This window comes from Candoia aspera, chromosome 5 (assembly GCF_035149785.1).
Source record: "Candoia aspera isolate rCanAsp1 chromosome 5, rCanAsp1.hap2, whole genome shotgun sequence".
Taxonomy (NCBI): Eukaryota; Metazoa; Chordata; class Lepidosauria; order Squamata; family Boidae; genus Candoia; species Candoia aspera.
The window spans coordinates 58,539,967-58,563,832 of NC_086157.1; the positions used below are offsets into that span (position 1 = coordinate 58,539,967).

At 38.5% G+C, this 23,866-nt stretch overlaps 1 protein-coding gene across 3 annotated transcripts; it reads left to right on the top strand.

The window, feature by feature from the left end:
- Positions 1-786: 786 nt before the first annotated feature.
- Positions 787-21,923, top strand: TMPRSS3 (transmembrane serine protease 3). Of its 3 annotated transcripts, XM_063305319.1 has the most exons (13): positions 787-992; positions 5,012-5,156; positions 6,816-6,923; positions 8,468-8,584; positions 10,342-10,465; positions 14,326-14,451; positions 15,390-15,433; positions 15,844-16,009; positions 16,522-16,691; positions 17,612-17,707; positions 18,801-18,943; positions 19,387-19,539; positions 21,029-21,923. In XM_063305319.1, the coding sequence occupies exons 1-13, from the start codon at positions 975-977 to the stop codon at positions 21,053-21,055; spliced, it is 1,437 nt and encodes a 478-aa protein (XP_063161389.1). In that variant the 5' UTR covers positions 787-974; the 3' UTR covers positions 21,056-21,923. The 3 variants fall into 3 exon arrangements, with proteins under 3 accessions (XP_063161389.1, XP_063161388.1, XP_063161390.1); XM_063305318.1 differs by lacking the exon at positions 21,029-21,923 and having other exon boundaries at positions 19,387-19,640; XM_063305320.1 differs by lacking the exons at positions 787-992; positions 5,012-5,156; positions 6,816-6,923; positions 8,468-8,584; positions 21,029-21,923 and adding an exon at positions 9,288-9,561 and having other exon boundaries at positions 19,387-19,640.
- Positions 21,924-23,866: the final 1,943 nt, after the last annotated feature.

The following is a 23,866-nucleotide window of genomic DNA, read 5'->3' on the forward strand; positions in this document are numbered from 1 at the left end:
TATTATTTCATCCCTGCTGATGAGTCATGGGCCAAGACTTTCAATTAGTATGTGAGAAGTCTGCATCTTCAGTTGCTGGAGTCTCTTTATCAATGTCTCTCATATTTGTGGGGTAATGTGAGAATCATCCTGTAAAGTAAAAAACCTGTCCTGTTTGGTTCTGCAACTTTTGTTTATGTGATACAAACAGAAAACCTTGGCAGTCCTTATTACCCAGCCTGGCCATTGCACACTTCTGCTAGCACCTTCTGAGGCAAAATAATAAATTGCCTCCTCTGCAAGACCATTGTCTCAATTTTCTTTTTGAATGCTTGAGACAGAAAAACCTACAGAGTTTCTAGCAGTACTCCAACTGTCCCTTTGGCTAAATATTTTAATTGGTGTGAATCTTTTCATGCACACTTCATAATTCTTTAATTTCAAGCCCAGACACAGGATTTTCATGCAGAGCAAAAGACCATGAAAGATCCTGCCTCTAGTTATAGGTTTATGGTAGTTTTTTTTAACTGCCTTCTGCTATCTTTTCAGTACCTCTTAAACCACATCTCCTCTCTGTTGTTTGAGAGGCTATTTTATCAACAAATAATGTATTAGGTGTTATTAGCTATCTTCTTAGCAGAATTTCTACTAAAGGCAATCTGCCCAACCAAATAATCAGTTTTAACTGTTTTGCCTGAAAAGCAAAGATTCTTGAACATATTTGCAGCTACTTCAAATGTTCCCTTCCCTTGGTCACAGTTAATTAATAGGACTGGTGCCTTTTTACCTTCCTGGCCTTTGGAACAATGTCATTCTAGGCTACCTGATATCTTTGGTCTGGTTGAATTACATTAACAGCAGTCATAGTATCATCTGCCGCAATGATTCCGCTAGCAGTTCCTGAGGGCTAGGTGAACAATTTTGCAGAGCAGACCATGGGATTTTTGGCTAGCTAACCTTTATAATGAAAAGAGGAAACACTCTGGCTTCTCAGAATGAATTCAGTGGAACAGGTAAGTGAGACCCAGGGAAGAAGAAAGAGGGTTCAATATTTTTCTTCTGTTCCTCCATTACATGCCACATTTTGGAAAGTTGTTTCTTTGACTATTGCTGGTTCTCACAAGGCAAAGTATCCCTAGAGAGAAGTGGACAGGAGCCAGATGAGGGCGAGTCTTCTTGAACTCACACGATGGGGTAGAAAATACATGATGGTGTGCTTAGTTATTTCTGATTCTAGAGAACTCCTTGAAATCCAAATACACTAAATGGGAGAGGTATAAGAGCACATTCATTTCAACAGTACCAAATTGTTCCAGGAGGATTCTGACCTGTTAATCCAGCTGTATATGCAGGGTAGGAGATTGTGAACTACCCTTTACTGGATTTCTTCAAGCAGAAGTTGAATAGGTTCTAGTATTGGGCATTGCCACTTTCAGTTCAGTGAGGATTTGGGGGTAGAGTATAAGGTTATTTAGCAGCAGGTTCAACCCCAGCACAACACTAATTGTCATGTGTGTTACATGGCACCCACATGTTCAGAGGTAAATACATGTACACACAGCTGGTGCACAGTTCTATGTGCACAATGGAAAGATTCTACCCAAAATTTCACATATATTCCAAGGTGTAAGAACTAGTTCAGAGTAAATAGAAATCATGTTACTGCTAGGCACTTGTTTTGTTTAATATTTTTCTGCAGAATTGTAATTGTGCTATGAGCAGAATACATTTTCACTTCATCAATATGTTCCCAAAGAAAATTAAATTATTGGGTGATTCTTCTATCTGCCCGCAGAAGGCATTCATCAATGTAATGAGGAAGGGGTTGATTTTCAACCGTTATTCCTTCAACCTGCATTCCCTGTGCTCCCTCCATCTCTGCTCCAAAAACATGGGAGATTTTGAAGCAAATTTTAAGGAAGAAGAGAATTACAGACAAAGAGAAATAATCATAAATCCTCTGTCTTTCCATTTTAGATATACAGTTGCATCAAGTAAGACATTTCCATTATTTCTATTATAGTTTCTATAGAGAACATCAAACTGAAATATTATTTGTTTAAAAAACACCTTGAAAAGAAATGGTATGTACAGTATTTCTAATTTAAATAGGTCTTACTAAAGAATGGAAAAATATTTGCACACAATTATTTTAGTCTTTAGGAAGTCAAATGATCAACTGAAGTTGATTAAACACAGGCTTAAGGAACACATCAATTCTTTCAGGTTATAAATCCTCTAGCCAAAGGCCAAGCGTGATGAAAGTTTGAGCCCTAAATCAAAACAGCTCTAAGGCAAAATAACTTTTGTACTTTATCCAAAAGAAAACGATTGTTCATACAAGCTGTAGGCATGCTTTGCCAACTTTTAATCTACAGTTTCAGGCCTATAGACCTATGATCCAGATTATATGGGATAATGTAGGTCTATAGTTTATACCAGCTATCTACTAATTCTTACAGCTTCTACATTCTGATAAAGCCTTCCCATAATAATTGTTCTTAGGGGATTGTAACAGGACCCAAGTTTTTAAGGCTACAGGTTGTAAACCCCATCTAATATCTTGCTCCATAATGGGAAGCAATATAAACATGATTTAAACAAATTAAATAACTGACCCCTAAAGGCCCTCAGTGGACAAGACACCTACTTATCTAGCAAAAGTCCAACCATGGTCATGTATGTGATCCTTAATCTACAAAGCTTCATCCTTACTTGGAGTGACAGAATCTCACTACAGTAACACATGCTATTACTACCACCCAGTTGGACAACTGAAATGTGCTCTAAATGGGACTGACTTTGAAGGCCACTTAGAAACTGCAATTGGTACAAAATTCTGTAGCTCATATTCAAACCATAAATATATTACACATCTGCTATGGGCTACCAATAGGCTTCCAGGTGCAATATGAAGTGTTGGTTTTGAACTATAAAGCCGTATATAGTATAGAGGAATGGCTCTGGAGGACAGAAGGAAGAGCTGCTACCAAGGCAATGATCAGACAAGTGCAGCTTGAGCCCATTCCAAGAAACTAATTTGAGTAAACATCTCAGAGAGGCTCCTCACAAGTTTGCATGAAGATAAAGTGAGGGAAGGGGGAAGCACATTCAGTCCTGCAAGATTCTGTTATTAAGCTCTTACAGTAAAAGTAGTCCTGACCTATATGGCCTTGATTTCTTAGTCTGGTCTACCTTATGGGGCTGACATCAGATTTGGTGCCATAGTATTTCCAGCACTGCCTACTTCAGACTTCTCTGATACAAACATCACAGGCCATAATTACTTATAATTCCCCCATGTCTATGAAATTAAGGGGACACAGGTGAGAAGCAGGTGTTTTTCTGTCCTGGCCCCGACTTATTCCTTAGGAAGTAACAATGTTGACCTTCTGGAAGTGAGTTAAAGCAGAATTGTTCTATTTATGTTTTAATTAATTAGACAGTGCCATAGAAGAACATTATATTCTGTTTTGCTTTTGGGGCTGATGATTTTATTATTGGGGTGGGGTAGTTGTTTTTTGGTCTTGGGGTAAGTGGTGGATATTTTATCTTGGTATGCCACCAAGAGCTGCAACAATTGTGACAGTATGAAAATCTAATAAGTTAAATAAATATGTAAAGAAATAGCCATGGTGTCCACCAGACCTATTGGAGTTACAAGAGCCAGAATTCCTATAGTCCCAGGTTATCTGGAGAGTCCAATCAGTGGAAGAAGGCTTTACTTCCTAATTAATATGAATTTTATTTTTTGGGTGGGTGCCTTCGAGCTAGTTTTTCATTCCTGGCAATTGCATGGACTAGTCCCTGCAGTTTTCTTGGCAGTTTTTCAGAAGTGGTTTACCATTGCCTCCTTCCTAGGGCTGAGAGAGAACCATCAGCCCAAGGCCACCCAGTTGGGTTCATGCCTAAGGCGGGACTAGAACTCATGGTCTCCTGACTTCTAGCCTGGTGCCTTAACCACTACACCAAACTGGCTCTCTATTTTCTCTTTTGTAAAACTAGTAGATTCTGAATCTGTTAAGGAGCACCACTAAAAAATTCACCATTGGTTGAGAACTTAATCCCTGGGCTCTCACTAACATATTTCTTGATGTTCATCAAGCTCCCTATCCTACCTATGTTATTTTTCTTAGATTTGTTTAATTTAAAAAATTGAATTGGAAATCAGCATGCCCTAGCATAAATATAAACTTCAAGTATAACCTATATCCAGCAATGTCTCTAGGCCCACATAGGTCCCAGAGGCATTCATAGAAAATAAAATGATGAGTGGCTAAAGCCTTGTGCTTTGCTTCTGCATATGACTGTTTTGAATGGACACACGTGGCAATCATTTTGGCAATCATTTTGTAGGTGTGTTTATGACCTGCTCTCAAAATCCCAAAAGTGCTCCCTGGCCTAAATAGATTGGGGACCTGATCTACTGCTAGTCCTCACTTAATGACTGTATGTTTAACAACGGTCTGAAGTTATGATGGCCTCTGAAAAAGTGCTTTACAACCTGCATTCGCACTTACAACTGTCACAAACTGTCGCACCACCCCTACAATCATGTGATTGCAATTCGGGCACTTGGCAGCTGGCTCACATTTACAACCAGTTGCAGTGTCCTGTGGGTATGTGATCAAGATTTGCAACATTTTTTGCTAGTTTCTGGCAAAATACATCCATTGAGGAAGCTGGATTTGCTTAACAACTGTGGTGATTTGCTTAAGGACCTGTGATTCACTCAACTACTGTTGTAAAAATGTTCGTAAAATTGGGTCCAGTCACATGGTGACTCACTGAACAACCGCACCACTTAACAACCAATTTTCCGGTTCCTATTGTGGTTGTTAAGCGAGGACTACCTGTATTCTACTTCAGAGGTGAGATTTGACCCATCGCACCTTTATACTTACTGGTTATGCTGAGTTTCCTGTGCATTACTTAGTCACAATCCTTCCAGCAATCGTACAATGTAAGATAGACTTACTATGCCGCAGTTGGTTATGGGACTCACAAGACATATGTACCTATGCTGATATAGGACCACGGAACAGATTCCAGTCTTGATTCCACTGAAATTGCCTCTGCTGCAGAAGACGAACTGCCAGATTCTAATCTTTGTTTTTACTACAAAAGGATTTTCTGTATACAGCAAGCAAAAGTAGATCCTAGAGAAAACGAAAATGGTAAGAAGCATAGAATTCTTAGATGTAACATGGGGCACTGCCTCTCTAAACCTTGTTTAAGAGACCTTGTGTACTCCTTTTTATACTGCATATTGATTTTCTTTACTTCTTTTTCTTCAGTAGCCATTTCTGAGATATTTTAGCTTGTGTGATTCTAGACGAAGGATGGGATACCAGGGAAACTGAAAAGACGTGGCAGAATCAAGAAAAAAAGAATGATATCAGTCAACCCAATCATTACTACTCAGGAGTCTTCTTCCTGAATTTGAATGAAAGAATTGAAATAATAATAATAATAATAATAATAATAATAATAATAATAATACAAGATTGAGAATTACTAATAGTTCTGCCTTGAATATCTGTGCCTTGGGTTCTGTCTAGGAACTCTGTCTCATCAAACCTTTCAGAATGAAAACAGATACTAATATCTTCGTTGGAATGAGCCTTCTATAAAACAAACTCTGTTTGCTTTGGGGGAACAACCATGATTTGGAATTTGGGGTTCTCTCTCCACTTCTGTTTTTTGCTTAAGTGCTTGGTTGTTTTAAGATTATTTAAGTGATTTTTCTTTTTTTCTCGTTTCTGTTTGTTAACTGGGTGTTTTAAGATTCATGGCAGCCATTTTATATTGGGGCCCTGAGTATTCAAAGATCCCATCATATGCAACCTCACTTTCAGTCCCCATTTCTGATAGTATTCTGGATTCTACAATCCGTTATGATCTGTTCTCTGTCACAACTTTTCAAAATTGAATCATACATACTTTGTTTAGGAACAAAGTATTGATGGGATGTGAGAATGAGATACTGTTAAAAATACTGTAGGAGGGCCATGTCAGTCTTTTTTTAAATCCGTCCAATTATCCAAAAGTCAGAAGGAGCCTATGAAAATGTTAACAGGGGAATCACATCCTGCAACAAAACCAAGTGTCTACTTTGCCTACACATTGACACCAACAGCACCATCATGTGCCCCAACAATTTCATACACAAGATTAGAGGCAACTTCACATGCTCTTTCTCTAATGTGAAATACTCTATGTCATCATCTGCCAGCAATTCCATTCTGGATTCTACATGAGACAAACCTTGAGCAAAAGAAGTAATGGATGCAAATTTGATATCAGAATTCAAAACAAGGATAAAGTAATATCAGAGCATTGTGACCTCCCAGGACACTACATTAGAGATCTCAGGATAGCTGTTTTGGAACAAAGAAACCATGCCAGTACTATAGTGTGAGAGATTGCGGCACTCACATATATCAAAAGGCTATTTCAAAAGGCCTTAAGAAAGAGAATACGTTTTTGACACATTATAATCGCTAATTGATGAGGTACTTGTAATTTGCATAATGTCTCATCCCAGTTTAAATCCTACACCAGTTTAACCACTCCATGGCTCTGATGAAGTGAGCTACAGCTCACAAAAGCTTATGGCTTTTAATAAAATTTGCTATTAAAAGGTGCTACCAGGCTCCTTCTCATCATTAAAAAAACAGTTTCCTTTTAGAAATATATTTCAAGCCTCTGCGTGTAAGTTCATATTAAGGAATGTAGGTATCTGGGGACTTTTAAAATGTTATTTTGGTACAAAATCTCATGGTTTTATGCATTTTTAGACATTTTTGTTTCTCACTTTTCTGTTTGATTCCCAGAAGAGATCACAACGCCTCGGTGCCATTTTTTAATTCCCATAAGGCTGCTTCCCTTTATCCTTGCCTTATTTCTCACTTTAATCATAGCAGCGGCCATTGCCTTGAGCGGTGAGTACAAATAATTTATTTATTAGGTTCTCAGTTAACCATCAAAGAGCTTGCATTTTTCATGAGTCTCCCGCCAAGGATAATATTAATCAGGTACTAAAAGTTGCATCTTGAATTATTGCTGTTGAAATAATAATGATACAAAACTCTTGTTGTGAGCTTTCTAAAGTAAGCCTGTCATTAATAGGCTTAGTCCAGTCTTCCCCCAACTTGGTGCCCTTCAGAAATGTTGGACTTCAGTCCTCATGATTCCCAGACAACCTGGCCAAAGTACAAGCCCAAAGTACAAGAGACCATGGAAACTGAAGTTCAGCTCCTTTGAAGGCACTCCTCAGTCCTGGGAAACAGGTTATTTCGGAAAGCCAATCCTGCATGTGGTCCGTTATATAGTTTCAATTTTGTTGTACTCCCACCTTTGGGGGGATGTTTTCCTGAGAGTGTCAGGTACTTGCTAGCTTTCTAGCACAAGATCAAGCATTTGAAAGTTTGCAAAACTTTCTGTTGCCATGCAAAAATCAACCTACACAGATTATCCTTAGTGTGGCATGCAGTCACAATATGACCACATATTGACCGCACCATTATTCAGTTAAGTATCAGAAAAGTTGAAGTGGCACTGGATGTGTGTGTGATGAAATACTGATCTTTACAGAAAATTCTCTCTCCTCCAATCTCAGCAGACCTTTTTTTATTAGGGAAGTAGTGTCTCATTTAGGAACCACCATAAACTGAGAAAAAAGCAGGGAAAAAATTATTAACCAAGCTTTACAGTTTACACAAACCTTTCAGTATGGAAGGATTGGGTTGCAAAACATATGGGGGACAATGAACAGGTGTGAAAATGTTTAAATAAACACTTTTTACTGACGGTGAATGATTATTAGCGCTTTTACATCATGTAGATGATTTTTGTTACCATGTTGAGGCAGTGGAGGAGAAACAAATGGAAAGGAAGGGGCAGCTGGATGGAGAAAGGTAGAGAATAGAATGGGTTTCCATTTTAACTTCCATCACAAAGCTGTTATGACACTTCCTTTTTTCCAGTGTTCAGAGAAAGAGAGGAAGATTGCACGCATAATTACTATTCCAGTACTGTGAAGGGCAACTAAATACAGACAGTCCTCTACTTATGAACAGATTACATTCCAAGAGGCTGTTCATAAGTCCATTTTGTTTGTAAGTCCAGCCAAGTATAAAAACAATGTACAATGGTGCTGCCAAGCATATATATGTGGTGTGCCATGAACTAACCCTTTCCCATCTTCTCCCGCCTTCCAGGACCTTCTAGGTTGGAATTGCGGACAGGTTTGTTCATACTGGTGAAAGTTCAGAACTCGAAAGTTTGTAAGTAGAGGACTGTCTGTATCATAATGTTGCTGTTTTATTGTAGATGGTATTTTGAATGAATAGTGTAATAACACTGTATAACAACAATCTTCAAAGTTTCCTTTTTTATTCTTTCATTATGAACTGTTTTTCTCACATGTATACGTTCGAACTAATGTGGAGTTGTGTTGATTATATACAATATAATTTTTTTCCAGTTTATTTCAATTGCAATGGGAGGTTCCAGTGCAGATCTTCCTTTAAATGTATTGATCCTACAGCAAGGTGTGATGGTGTCTTCAACTGTAAAGATGGAGAAGATGAGTACAGATGTGGTAACATTCATTTTTATTATGGATGCTATGTGCTATTTCCCCTCAAAGCTTAAGTTTTGGGCTGAGAGATTGACTAACTCAGGGTTACCCAGGGAGTTTCCATATCTAGTCCAACACTTTAGATAATACACCACACTAGTAAAAGGAGAAACAATATTTAGCTATGGGGGATCCTTTTGTGGAGAAAATAATAAAAAATAGATACAATTTTTCCTTCTCGAAGGATTTTTTTTAATTTTGAGAATTTAACATTACTGCCAATATGAATACATTTCTTTATCTTGCACTCATTAGGAACCACCACCAGAGATAAGGCAAGCCTCTATCCTCCTGGCCTTCTGGAAAGGGCTCAAGATGTGGCTGTGCCACCTCGCTTGGGGTGAAAGAGATGATAGTTTGTCGTGTGGGTGGCTGGTACCATAACACGGCCCTGGGAAATTTTTAGCATTCTTCCATCTTGGGTTTTAATTTCATATTGTATATTTTTTAGAGCTTTTATTATATTGTATATGTATTTTATGGTATATTTTCAGTGAGTAATTAATGGTTTTAATTGTAATTGTTTTAACTGTTTTATGGTTTTTATTGTTGTAAGCTGCCCAGAGTCACTTGCTGAGATGGGCAGCTATAGAAATCGAATAAATAAATAAATAAACAAACAAACAAACAAACAACCATTTTAACTGAATATTGGCAGAAAGCTACTATTTTATAGAATGGTGTAAAGAACTACAGAGATGATCTTGGAGAAGCTATGTGAAGACAGGTGGGAAAAAAAATAATTTAAGTCCAAGACCAGAAGAAAACATTAGAAAGAACTCAGACCAGCTGTGCCTTTATTCTCTTGAGTAAAAGAGGGAAGGAGGGAAAATGCTGTCAGGCTTTCAAGTTCTGTTACTTATCAATGAAGTGGTGTTCCAATATTACTTGTGGAACCTGTTTCCCTGACCCAGCTTGCTGCGAAGAGATGACAAATGGTAAGATAGTTTCATTTATTCCAGAAGCAGCAGTGACTGAAAAAGCTTGTTAAAAATCACACAACACAGTTATGTACAACATTATATTTGTATAAGGTAAGATTATACTTACCTTGAAGTACTATAAAAATACCCCTGTACATCAGCATTTATATGTATGTACACTGATACCCACATATGAATAAGACTATCTTGAAACAACCCAAATTTAATTTATTTAAAAGTTGATTCAAACGTTTAAAAGTTCTGCTTTTAGATGTAGGCCTTCTTCAATGATGGAGAGTCAAGTGGAATGAAATCCAACATTATCAGCATAGTCCTAAACCCATGGAGTTGGGGTGTCTGCGGGGGGAGGTAAAAAAAAGGTCAACTGCATAATGGAAGGATTGCCCCCCTTTTTTATATGTGTTGCACTTGTGACACTTGTAAAAAAAAAAAGGGAGGGCTTCAATTGCACGCTCAAGCTGCCATCTTTTTTGACTCCCCACAGACATTTTTGCATTTAATGTTAGCCCCATTAGATTCCATCCCAAATTCATTGTTGAAGAATTATTTTAAAAAAAGTTGGGGGGGGGGAGAGGATAAAATTGGAGTCAATTACAGGGTTAATTTCATTAAGTTTTGGATACATGACTGCTGCTCTATTTTATTTCCCTGAGCTAGTCTGCTGGAGGTCTTACCCAAATAGTGCAAAGACAGAAAAGCAAGAGGCCTTTGGCTGCTGCAGCAGCACAGCAATTGTTATTAAACAGCTGCTGACTCTTTTTGTGTCTCCCCCAGTCAGACTGAGTGGCAAAAGGGCTGTACTGCAGGTGTTCAGTTTTGGAACCTGGCGGACGGTGTGCTCAGATGGCTGGAAAGAAAACTATGGGAGTGTTACATGTAAATACTTAGGATTTTCAAGGTATTGCTTAGTAATTTTGTCAAATGACAAAGGAAAAAAGACAACCCAAAATGTAGTTTGAGTCAAAATGCAGTTTTAAAGCAAAATCTAAGTTTTTGATATGCAGTGAACATCTACGTTGAGCTGGCTTTTGCATTAAGGGCTTTTTTTTAATTGTTGTTTATTTGTTCAGTCGCTTCTGACTCTTCGTGACTTCGTGGACCAGCCAGAGCTTCCTGTCGGTCGCCAACACCCCCAGATCCCCCAGGGACGAGTCTGTCTCCTCTAGAATGTCATCCATCCATCTTGCCCTTGGCCGGCCCCTCTTCCTTTTGCCTTCCACTCTCCCTAGCATCAGCATCTTCTCCAGGCTGTCCTGTCTGCTCATTGTGTGGCCAAAGTATTTCAGTTTTGCCTTGAATATCATTCCCTCAAGTGAGCAGTCTGGCTTTCTTTCCTGGAGGATGGACTGGTTTGACCTTCTTGCAGTCCACGGCACTCTCAGAATTTTCCTCCAACACCACAGTTCAAAAGCATCTATCTTCCTTCGCTCAGCCTTCCTTATGGTCCAGCTCTCGCAGCCGGATGTTACTACGGGGAACACCATTGCTTTAAGTATGCGGACCTTTGTTGTCAGTGTGATGTCTCTGCTCTTGACTATTTTATCGAGATTGGTCATTGCTCTTCTCCCAAGGATTAAATGTCTTCTGATTTCCTGACTGCAGTCAGCATCTGCAGTAATCTTCACACCTAGAACTACGAAGTCTTTCACTGCTTCTACATTTTCTCCCTCTATTTGCCAGTTATCAGTCAAGCTGGTTGCCATAATCTTGGTTTTTTTGAGGTTTAGTTGCAAACCAGCTTTTGCACTTTCTTCTTTCACCTTCATCATAAGGCTCCTCAGTTCCTCTTTGCTTTCAGCCATCAAAGTGGTATCATCTGCATATCTGAGATTGTTAATGTTTCTTCCAGCAATTTTAACTCCAGCCTTGGATTCTTCAAGCCCAGCATGTTGCATGATGTGTTCTGTGTACAAGCTGAATAGGTAGGGTGAGAGTATACAGCCCTGCTGTACTCCTTTCCCAATCTTAAACCAGTCCATTATTCCGTGATCTGTTCTTACTGTTGCTACTTGGTCGTTATACAGATTCTTCAGGAGGCAGACAAGATGACTTGGTATCCCCATACCACTAAGAACTTGCCACAATTTGTTATGGTCCACACAGTCAAAGGCTTTAGAATAGTCAATAAAACAGAAATAGATGTTTTTCTGAAACTCCCTGGCTTTTTCCATTATCCAGCGGATATTGGCAATTTGGTCCCTAGTTCCTCTGCCTTTGCTAAACCCAGCTTGTACATCTGGCAATTCTCGCTCCATGAATTACTGAAGTCTCCCTTGCAGGATCTTGAGCATTACCTTCCTGGCATGTGAAATGAGTGCCACTGTTCGATAGTTTGAACACTCTTTAGTGTTTCCCTTTTTTGGTATGGGGATATAAGTTGATTTTTTCCAATCTGATGGCCATTCTTGTGTTTTCCAAATTTGCTGGCATATAGCATGCATTACCTTGACAGCATCATCTTGCAAGATTTTGAACAGTTCAGCTGGGATGCCGTCGTCTCCTGCTGCCTTGTTGTTAGCAATGCTTCTTAAGGCCCATTCAACCTCACTCTTCAGGATGTCTGGCTCTAGCTCACTGACCACACCATCAAAGCTATCCCCGATATTGTTATCCTTCCTATACAGGTCTTCTGTATATTCTTGCCACCTTTTCTTGATCTCTTCTTCTTCTGTTAGGTCCTTGCCATGTTTGTTTTTGATCATACCCATTTTTGCCTGGAATTTAGCTCCGGTGGTTCTAATTTTCTGGAAGAGGTCTCTTGTCCTTTCTATTCTATTGTCTTCTTCCACTTCTGTGCATTGCTTGTTTAAAAATAATTCCTTATCTCTTCTGGCTAACCTCTGGAATTTTGCATTTAATTGGGCATATCTCCCCCTATCACTGTTGCCTTTTGCTTTCCTTCTTTCTTGGGCTACTTCTAGTGTTTCAGCAGACAGCCATTTTGCTTTCTTGGTTTTCTCTTTCTTTGGGATGTATTTTGTTGCCGCCTCCTGAACAATGTTGCGAACTTCTGTCCAGAGTTCTTCCGGGACCCTATCTACTAAGTCCAGTCCCTTAAATCTATTCTTCAGCTCCGCTGCATATTCCTTAGGAATATTAGTGAGCTCATATCTAGCTGATCTGTGGGTCTTCCCTAATCTCTTTAGTCTGATCCTAAGTTGTGCAATAAGAAGTTCATGATCTGAACTACAGTCAGCTCCAGGTCTTGTTTTTACCGACTTTATAGATGTCCACCACCTTTTGCTGCAAAGGATGTAGTCAATCTGATTTCGGTGTTGTCTATCTGGGGAAGTCCATCTATAAAGCCGTATCTTAGGTTGTTGGAAGAGAGTGTTTGTTATGCAGAGTGAGGTGTCTTGGCAAAATTCTATCAGCCTATGTCCTGCTTCATTTTGTTCTCCCAGGCCATGCTTATCTGTAATTCCAGGTGTCATTTGATTGTCCACCTTAGCATTCCAGTCTCCTGTGATGAAAATAACATCTCTTTTAGGCGTGTTGTCCAGTAGGTGCTGCAGATCCTCATAGAACTGCTCTACTTCAGCTTCTTCAGCATCTGTGGTTGGGGCGTATATTTGGATCATTGTGATGTTAGATGGCTTGTCTTGAATTCGAACTGAGATCATTCTATCATTTTTTGCATTGTATCCGAGCACTGCTTTAGCCACTTTACTATTAATTATGAAGGCTACTCCATTTCTTCTGTGGTCCTCTTGTCCACAATAGTAGATCTGGTGGTCATCTGATGTGAAGTGGCCCCTTCCAGTCCATTTCAGTTCACTGATGCCCAAAATGTCTATCTTTAATCTTGAGATCTCACCAATAACCACATCCAATTTGCCCTGGCTCATAGATCTTACATTCCAGATTCCAGTGGTGTGTTGATCCTTAGAACATTGGATTCGCCGTTCACCACCCGCACCATCAGCCACTAGCCGTCCTTTCGGCTTTGAGCTAGCTGTGTCATCCTGTCTGGGGCTAGTTGATCTCATCCTCTGTCCCTCCCCAGTAGCATTTTGACCATCTTCCGACCTGGGGGTCTCATCTTCCGATGGTATATCGACATATCTCTGGTTGTACTGATCCATTGAGTTTTCACGGCAAGAATACTGGGGTGGGTTGCTATTACCTTCCCCAGGGATCACATTTAGTCTGACCTCTCTGTCATGACCTTCCCGTCTTGGGTGGCCCTTCATGGTTTAGCTCATGGCACCTTTGAGGTGCTCAAGCTCCAGCACCATGACAAGGTAACGATCCTTTGCTGAAGTTTTTTAAATTACTGATTGCATTAAGGTATTAATCAATACAGTTTCTGGAGATGCTCAAAATGTTGGGAAAACCTTTGCCAAAATGCTGACAGGCTTGGTGTTGCTGATGATTACATTAAATCTGTCAGGAGCTTTTGATACCGTATGGCACTGGAGATGTAGGTCTTCTGTCTGTCTACAATGTTTGTAACTCTGCAGAACAGGGTCCACCATAAAGTAGTCTTCCTGACACCATCAAGATAGGTTCTAACTGTCCCCCCATGCTGAAAAGGGATGATGGGATGGTGGTGGTCTAACATTTTGAAAAGATGCTGGGAATGCTGACATAAATGAAAGGCAGGCATTCTGAGAAAGTAGTAGATTTGCTACCCTGCATCAGATCTATTTTATTATTATAGTCTACCCCAGATTTGAAAACCAAGTAGTATGTAAATATAAGAACTAAACATGAAGAATGTACTGGAATATATTGGTTAATTCTTACTCTCTACAGTTTTGTAAGTTCATCTGGCTTCCCAGTGGCTGCCACTGAGAATGAGTTTCAGAAATATTTTGTTACTGCAAATCATTGGTTATCAGCTGATCAGCTAACATCACCACAGAATGCTACCCACTTACGGTATGTTTCAGATGCCAAGCTTCAGAAAGTCATACAAATGGGCTAAATGGGCTATTCATTGCTTTCTCTTGGAATGTTGCCATGGAACTGCAGAATCTAAAGTTATATTATCTGCATGCGTGAACCGTCATATAATGCTGTTCTGTAAGGTGCCCTGTATTACTGGGCTGTCACCATTGGCAAATTGGTAATATGCATTGATTCCTATTCTAAAGGAAATGTTAGTTGATTTCAGATGCCTTCCCATCTCCAGTTGAATACAACTGAAATAAAGTCATTATTCATTTCTATCCTCATTCTTAGGCCTTTGCAGGGTACCAGTAGCAATGAGTTTACTAAAATGACTGGTCATTTCCTGGAGTTAATTGTGACACTTACTTATAAATGTAAAGGCTATGTGTAAATAATGTGATCTCTTTCATATCCAAGATCATGTATATAGTTGATTCATGATCTGGACATCCTTAATACACCAGGGAATCTACATCTGGGAGATTCAATTTTACCCTTTTAGGGATTTTTATATGGAAAGGAAGCCTTCTTATACTAAATTAAGCATCCCTTTCCATTCTTCTGTCTGGATATATGTATGGAAATTCAGACTTCCAGGGATGACCTCATATTGCTATTGGTGAAGACTATGCTTACAAGATACTAACAAGATTGAGCCAATAATTTTTTTGTTTAAACCAGTCATTGCCAATCTGGTTCCTTCCAATGTGTTGGCATGGTAACTTTTAGAATTTCCAGCCAGCATAAAGAAATCTCTTGCTATCTGGGAATTCTCAGAGTTGTAGTCCTAACACATTTGGAAGGAAGGAATTTAAGAAGGCTGGTTTAGATTTATAGACTGAACAACTGGTATCCTGATACTTGATGCATAGAGCTGGTAGGGAAAGGAGAACTAATAGACTTTACTTTTTTTTTTTCCATTTTAGAGAAGAATGTACTTCAGGCAATGTAATTGTCTTAAAATGTCTGGGTAAGTGATTTGGGAATGGTACAGAATCTAAACCCAATTTCCTCATAAGAACCAGGGAAGAATACAAATGTTCAAACATAAGAACTGGAGAAATCCTTATGTACAGGTTCAGTTATAATGTGGGGGAGCTATACAAAACAAGATTATCATAGTTTCAATTCATTTCTGAGAATCTCATACAGGAGAACTTTTTAATGGGTTGTACCTCAAATATGAACATGTTTGGTATAACTGCAATTCTCTTAAAATGTTAAGAATAAATTAAAGATAACATTAGATGAATAAGTGAATATCCAGATTTGTGATTATTTAAAGGTAGAAAGATTAAATATTTTCTATTAGATAAGTTAAAGAATGGGCATTTTTATAGTGACAGATGTATTCCATTATTTATTTTTTCATTCTGCCAGCATGTGGTACCAGGTCTTGGTACTCCCGACGTATCGTTGGTGGAAATGCGTCACTGCTCCAGCAATGGCCATGGCAAGCCAGCCTTCAATTTCAAGGATATCATTTGTGTGGTGGGTCAGTCATCACCCCCTGGTGGATTGTTACAGCAGCTCATTGTGTTTATGAGTAAGCATCCCATCTAGATTACTATCTTCTACACGTTCTGTGGTGCTATCTCCAGTTGTCGATGAAGATTCTCAGTCATTCAGGTGGAATCGTCTTTTTGGTTGAAACATTTCGCTGCTTGTCCAAGCAGCTTCTTCAGTCTGGGCAAAGGTTGCTAAGGGGACCCCATATATGTCTTCCAGGGTGGCTGCATTGTCCCTACACCTGATTGGCTTGTTAATTGTGCCATGGAGGTATGGATCTTACTCAGTAAGACATCCCAAAAACAATCTAACCATTATTTTAGATTTGAGATGTATCTAGCTAAATATTTTCAAGTACAGAAACAAATACTAAGTCATTATGATGCTTGATTTCTAGAAATGCATGACTTGTACCATTTCTATGATATTTTTGGAAATGAAACCTTATATAGCAAAACTGAACATAAAGTTCTAAACTCTATATACAGCCAATTCTTAATGTTAAAAGATATTAATTTCATTTTATTTTTAATGTTTTTGTTCAAACAGTTTGTACCTACCTAGAGCTTGGAGTGTACATGTGGGTTCTGTAATCCTGGAAGAAAGACTGGTTAATACATACTTAGTGGACAAAATTATATACCATAAAAATTATAAGCCTAAAACAATGAAGAATGATATAGCACTGATTAAGCTGGCTAGTCCACTTGCACTAAATGGTAATTCTGAGTCTTCTGCTTTTCTTTTTCTCTTGTTTTGTATTTAAAGTTCAAATTGAGAAGGGTGGCATCACATTTATTATTTTCTACAGTATCTCTTCAGTATTTTTTAATGGAAAGAATATTATATGACCATGAGAAGTTGAGAGCTGTATGAAGTCGCAACATTCTTTTTGTGTATTTTGTTTCTCTTAAACACTGTGTATTTGCCTTTGAAAGGAAGAGTAATCATTTCTGGAAGGCTTCTATGCAAATCTCTGATCATCTGACCTGATGCTCATTTTGCAGAGGCAGTTATGATGGAGAGGAAGGATGAAAAAGTGTGGGCTATGATCTTATCTCAGTATGGCTGTGCTGTGGGAGAGACTACCAAAACCCAATTTGCAGACAGTCACTGTTTTGCAATCTGTACAATTTTAAGAGCAGTTGAAGAGAAGCCAATTTAAGACCAAGAAACTTCCCTTTCTTTTACTTTCCCTTTTCTGGTAACTTTTTAGTGAATGAGAGTTTGTTATCTTCAAAATAAAACCCAGATTTGACAAATTATGCAAAGTATGCAGACTCATTTTTCACATTAATAGTATCATTTTAAATTTTATTTTTTCATTGTTTCCAGTAAAATGTTCTTACATTATAAAGCTGTACAGTTCTATCATTGTATTATTATTATTATTATTATTATTATGGTTCATGGAATTGCATAGCTTCAGAATTGGATCTTTACTTCAAATAGCTTAAGACCTGGATGTTCAATTCAGTAACATGAAATCTGTCACTTCCATCCACCCCTTCTACTGCTGAAATCAAGTTAGTCAGGGTCCACATCCAAAGAACTGTATTTAACTTTTAAAAAGCTCTGAACTCTTTAGAAGAAAGATGAGGGATATGATCTCACAGGTGAATGTTGTTCGCCTAAACAGGTCTTATAGAGCCAATTTGCCTTCCTAATTTTGGAGAACATTTTCCAGAAGGAAAAATGTGTTGGATATCAGGATGGGGAGCGACAGAAGAAGGAGGTATTCGTTTAAGTCTTTGAAACTGGCATTGTCTTTTTCTTAACCAAACGTCACCACATGTGAAAAATTAACTAAAGAAATACACATAAGAAATACCTTTCTATAAATATGAACTTCTCAATAAATATTCCCTTCATTTCTAAAACAGAAAATAAATTTATAACCAGATAATAGAAATAGAATTTATGAGAGGTGCTCATTACTGCATCATGTACTGTACCAACAAAATAAATAAACTGATTCCTTTTCAGAAATATGGGGATCATCTCCTATCAGTCCTAGACTGCTTGATCTAAGATAAAAGACTGTAGGAGATATTCCAAACATCTGACTGATACCAAATTGTCTCTAAACACCACACCTTACTTTTGCAACGTATAAGAATTTGATCAGTCCATAGGTTGATCTGAATACAGTTAACTTTTGACTTTGCACTCCTCTGAATTTTGTACTGCAATTCCTGCTTAAAAATTACACACAAAATTGCATATATAGGAAAAGTTAATACAAAATGTGCATGGTAGACAATATGCATATTATGAAAAATTATATACATTATGAAAATTCAATCTTTCTTCTTTGTTTTTAATTGCAAAAATTATACAGTAATGACTATGGTTGAACATATACAAAATAAGTCAGATTTGGGAAGACTGCTCCACCTCAACTTCATTCCAAGTCCTCATTTGTATCTACTGGGAGGTGGTGGGGAATAACTTCTCCTCTGTAGCTGAGATCCTAATTCAAAACTGGGTTTTTGCTCATTGACTCCAGTTGAATGTCAAACATATGCAGTAGCCTATATTTTTGAATTAGTTTTTGAATTAGTTTATTAAGAATTCCTTCTTAATAAATAAAAACATAGTTGATACATATGGTCCAATATCTTCTAAAACAGCAATACATATGCATAGCTAATGAATAAATATTTTTATATTTATTTATTAATATAAGACTAATAAAATATATTAAACTATAGAAAATCTTCTTAGGATATACTGTATACTTTATCACAGCTTATAGCTTTTTTAAAAAGCCATATTTTGTTATTACAGAAATGGAAATACTATTTTTTTTTGTCTTGGGATATCAGGTGATACTTCAGAAACCATGAAATATGCTGGTGTCCCTTTAATTTCTAACAAAGTGTGCAATCATGGGGAGGTCTATGGAGGAATTGTAGCTTCATCAATGCTCTGCGCAGGTTATTTAAAAGGAGGCATAGACACCTGTCAGGTAGGAGCATTTCTTATTGGTACTGGTCTAAAATGTATTGTGGATTAAAAGTTCATTAAAAATATGTCCTCACACACACACACACACAGCCTTTAAAAAAAATCTCTACAGAATTTCTACATAGTATTTGATGACAGATTTTCTTCATCGTAGCCAAAGGAAAAAGTCCATGTGTCACATCAGCCTGTGGTCAAATAATAAATGCATGCAAATAGAAATAATGTAGGGGATGTGGGGAAACACCATTAGGAATGTTATAAACGGACTTCCACAACCATGAGAAAGAATGTCTTGTTTAGGATCGATTTACAAGATGGTAGTTTTCAAAGTATGATGCAGTTAAAAGGTAGCAAATGTTCTCAAGACTATGTCAGACTATGCTCAGATAATGATCAGTAATATTTTTCAGAGATGACCACATTTTGTTCTTCTGTCTCTTTCAGGGAGATAGTGGGGGGCCATTGGCATGCAAAGATATGAATACTTGGAAGTTGGTAGGAACAACCAGCTTTGGGGTGGGCTGCGCAGAAGAGAACAAACCTGGAGTCTACAGTCGCATCACCTCATTTCTGGACTGGATACATGAACAAATGGAGGTTTACTCTGATAGGTTTTTTTTCCTGGCCTAAGCTTATTGTATCCAGTGGGAGCAGGCAGGCAATTATGTTTCCTTCTGCTCAGTGGCAACCTTTTTTCCCAGGGGATCTGTGGTGGGATGATAAAAAAGTCAAGATGGCAGCCACAGGTGTGTGCTCAAAGCCCCAACCCTTTTTGACATGCATCAATGCACATAAAAGGAGATGGGGCTTCAGTCACATGGTTGTGATTGCCTTCTTCGTTTCCCCTCCCTGAAGATGTCCCTGTTTCTTTCTGTTGCAAGCATGTGAATAGAACAACAGAAATCCCAGAAAGGGATTTTGCTTCATCTGCAGCATATTTTATACCATTAAGTTGGCCCTAGGAGTAATTGTTGAAATCCAGTGTTTATTAAGTATGTGGGTGGGGAGAGACCAAACCCAAGTTTTCAGTTCCAGGAACAGGAGGACAGATTTAAGCATGATAAAATGCAGATATTTATGCCAGGAGACTGAATGTCAGCAGAACTTTGCTGACATGTGGCAAGAATGATAGTCCTTCCACACCCTAATATGCTTCTATTTGTCCAGGGATAAAACAGTAGAAAGGTTAGATTTGCAGAGCTATGTTTACTCATTTCCTGTTGGTTTTGCATTACCAGTTAGGGGCAATTATTTCAGGAACATGAGCATATATTCCTAAGATAGTAGCAGGCTTCCTGTTGGGCACCTCCTACCGTAATATTTAACTTATCTGCAGAATGACAAACAGCATAAGAGTGATCTGCCCAGTGGATTGATATTATCACTCTTAATCAGCAGTCCTTGCTCAGGCTATAGGCACTTTATAATGGGATGCAGTAAAGGAATAAACAATTGTAAATGAAGCAGAATCAAGATGTGGAGATGTAATAAGACAATGTAAAGACCAAACATGGGCATCATGAGTGATATGCCCATGGGAACTGTGATACCAATTTCTGATTTAGATAACTGCTGTCAACATATTATCAGTGAACAATAGGTGAACCAACACACACAATTTTAATAAAGCCATTGAAAGAAGTTTAGAATGTAATGACACTTTAGGAAGAACATTTGATGTACAGTACATGAAAGCACTAACAGTGTTAGCCTAGCACTTTCACATGGTTTGTCCATATATGGATCCTCTGATTCTTCCGAGACAACATCTTTCCATAAACTTTTGGGATGCTGGTTATGCAGAACTATGTGGATGTGGCTAGTTCACCCAAGTATTATCTCCAAATGAACTCTCCACATGCATTTTATGGCAAGTGTTTATCAATGCATCCTAAATTCTGACTAGCTGACATAAGTAAAGTGGGATCTGGAATGAGTTTTTAAAAAAGAGTGTTAACGTTTGTTTTCTTTCACTTACCCAAATTCTAGAATCCTAAATTACTTTTGTAGCTAACCTTTTAATTTTCTTTCTGAGAATCAGTGCTACTGATATCTCAAAAGGTCCGTTTTTTATTTTTATCCATAGAGAGAAGAGTGGAAGGGAGACGGTTAGCATCATCATCATAAGTTCTTCAAAATGCTCTACAATTAACTTCCAGCTTGTACGATTTTTGTACTTTTTAACAGAGATGCTGCAACGTTCCTTTTTTCCTATAACTACAAAATGCTCTTTACAATGGAGAATTTTTACCTTCTTCTAATGACTTCATGCAATATTGAGATGAAGGCTTTGTAAACCATGGATCCTTTTTTTTAATCCCATCCATAATCTTATTGCATTAAAATGGAACCAGAAGATCCTATAAGATCTGGCCAAACAAGCAGAACAAATGAAGGACATGTTTAAAGAATGAGCTGAGTTCCTGCAGCAAGAATGGAAGGAATACAAATAAAAGGGGAGAGGGGACTACCTTATGTCTCATATACGGAACTACTTCTGGTAGAAATTCTGTTAGATGCTAGTTGAATGTTGAATATTTTCACTTCAAGGCACTTAATTACTGATCTGAACAAAGCTTGACTTTGGTGCTTGCTAGCAGGGACAGAGACACACAAAATCTGTGTTCTTTGATAATAATAATTATTTTTTGTCTTTTTTTTTTTGCTTCAGAGATAACAACTGCACTGTTATTTCCTTTCTGCAGTTATTTAAACAACAGACTCCACAAGTCTATTAGAAGATTGGTTCTTTCTAAAACAAAGTAGATGGAAATGTATAAGTGCAGACCTGACCTAGATCATCAGGACATGTCTCACACAAGTGGTCACACACTAGGTCTAGTTTTTGTCTTGGGACAGTTCCAAGGTGATCTGAAAATAGACAATGTTACAATTAGTCCTTTGTCATGGTAAGATCACTCTCTGATTGCTTTTGGATTTGCTGATGCTCTCCTCACTGCAGGGAGGTTGCACCTATTAGATTAGTCCATTCCAGGCAACAAATGGACCCAAATGTGTTTCAAAGGGAACTTGGGGATTTTCCTGAGGATCTGTTGGGCAGTTGGGCAGTTTGACTGAGGCCCTAGTTTCTGCCTGGAATGGGCATGTTATGGAAGCCTTGGATCAGCTGGCTGCCATGAAGCCTCTTTCTGTTTTTTGATCCCCAGGGCTCCCTGGTTTTCTAGGAGATGAAATGGCAGAAGAGATGCCTAGAGTGCTATGAAGATAAAGAATGAATCTGACTAATCACAAATAAGGGCCCATATTGGGGGTTACATTGTGGCATTAAAAGCAGCAAAATATAATTATTTTTCTGCTCTTATCATGTCTGCAAAAAACCAAACAGTTGTTGTTTTTAAAGTGATTCATCTCCTGCTGGGGAAGGATAGGTCACAAGAACATCCAAATGGCTGCCCTGATGAATATTCTAGGCATTTGATATATAAAGTTGCTTGGATCTACCAGGAGTTGGATTCCAACTGCGCAAGTCCAGTTGAGATGACTGAGACATGGTCTTGCTCAGTTATCTGAAAAGAGTTTCATTCTTTAACTCCTCAGGAAGTGGTCAGGGTCCTCGGGATTGTTCACCTGGACATCTGTTGGTTAGATCCATGTCCCTTCTGACTGGTGAAGGCTTCCCAGGAGGTAACCTGTGGTTGGATCCATGTAGTGATTACTTCCTCTTTGAGGGAGGGGGGAGTGATTCTACCTGCCTTGAATGAAGTAGTAAAGCACCTGCTCCTCAAGAGGCCATTGCTGGGCTTAACAATCCAGGGCAACTTTCTATGGCAGCACAAACAGTTATGGACCTGCCATGTTGTACCTGTGTAGCACCTCTATTATGTGAGCTGCACAGTTACCAGTAAGCATCTGGGTGGAATTCAAAGTGCTGGTTGCCATCTGAAAATCCCTACAAGGCATAGGGCCTAGATGAGTCTCCCTGTTCGGGGGGAGATGGGCGGTGATAGAAATTTGAATAATAAATAAATAAAAATGAATAAATAAATATCCTGTGAGATCAGATAGCTGCAAAATACTCCAGTTCCCATCTGATGGGACCCAGGAGGCATGCCTCTTCTGTTGTGGCACCTGTCCTCTGGAACAGCATCCCCTTAGTGTCATGTTCACTGTTTCAATGTGCATTGTACATCGTAACGTTTCGCATGTCAGGTTGCTGATGCGTGTTCTGGTTGGGAGGGGCGGTGAGGACTCATTCTCCTGAGTTTGTTATCTGTATTCAGTTGAATGGAATGTGTTTGGGTTATCTAGTCTGTTCAAGGTTTTCTTCCCAGGAGATCAGCAGAACTCGTTACCAGCACCTGGGGTGGGGAATTTGAAACAGTTGGGCGAGGGGAGGGATTACGTTTGCACCGAGGGTTTTTAGTTTGTATTTGGCACACTTTTGCTCATTCTCAGCTTTCTTTGTATTTGCATGCTATTCTTTAATAAACCAGATATTATTAAGCTCCTGCTTGTGAGTCTGAGTCTATTAGGATAGGCAATCGTTACACTTAGAGATTCAAATGGCCCTTTAAATACACCTTGAAACCTAGTTCTTTCCCCAGACTCTGGGATAAGATGGGATGCAGGATCCCTATGGAAGGTTTTTTTATCAGGTGTTAGTGGATATTTTGTTCTGCCAATATGACTGTCATTCTATTCTTGTTATTTATACCTTTGTTTTTAATTGTGTGTACCACCCAGAGGTGCTATTGGGCAGCTTAGAAATGTTAATAAACAAACAAGCAAACAAACAAACATATACATTATCATCAAACAATTGAGTTCTATATGGTTAGATTGTCAAACATTGGTGTTTCCTTATCTCTGCTGTTTGCAACTAATTAGCATGTTTCTTCTTTTTCATACATGGTGTGGTTGGTTCAATAATTCCTCCTTTATCTTTAAATAACAATGGCCTTCT

Coding starts and splice junctions, on each gene's coding strand:
- TMPRSS3 (XM_063305318.1), top strand. Junction 15,434..15,843: donor AATTGTCTTAAAATGTCTGG/GTAAGTGATTTG, acceptor TCATTCTGCCAG/CATGTGGTACCAGGTCTTGG. Junction 17,708..18,800: donor GGGAGCGACAGAAGAAGGAG/GTATTCGTTTAA, acceptor TTGGGATATCAG/GTGATACTTCAGAAACCATG.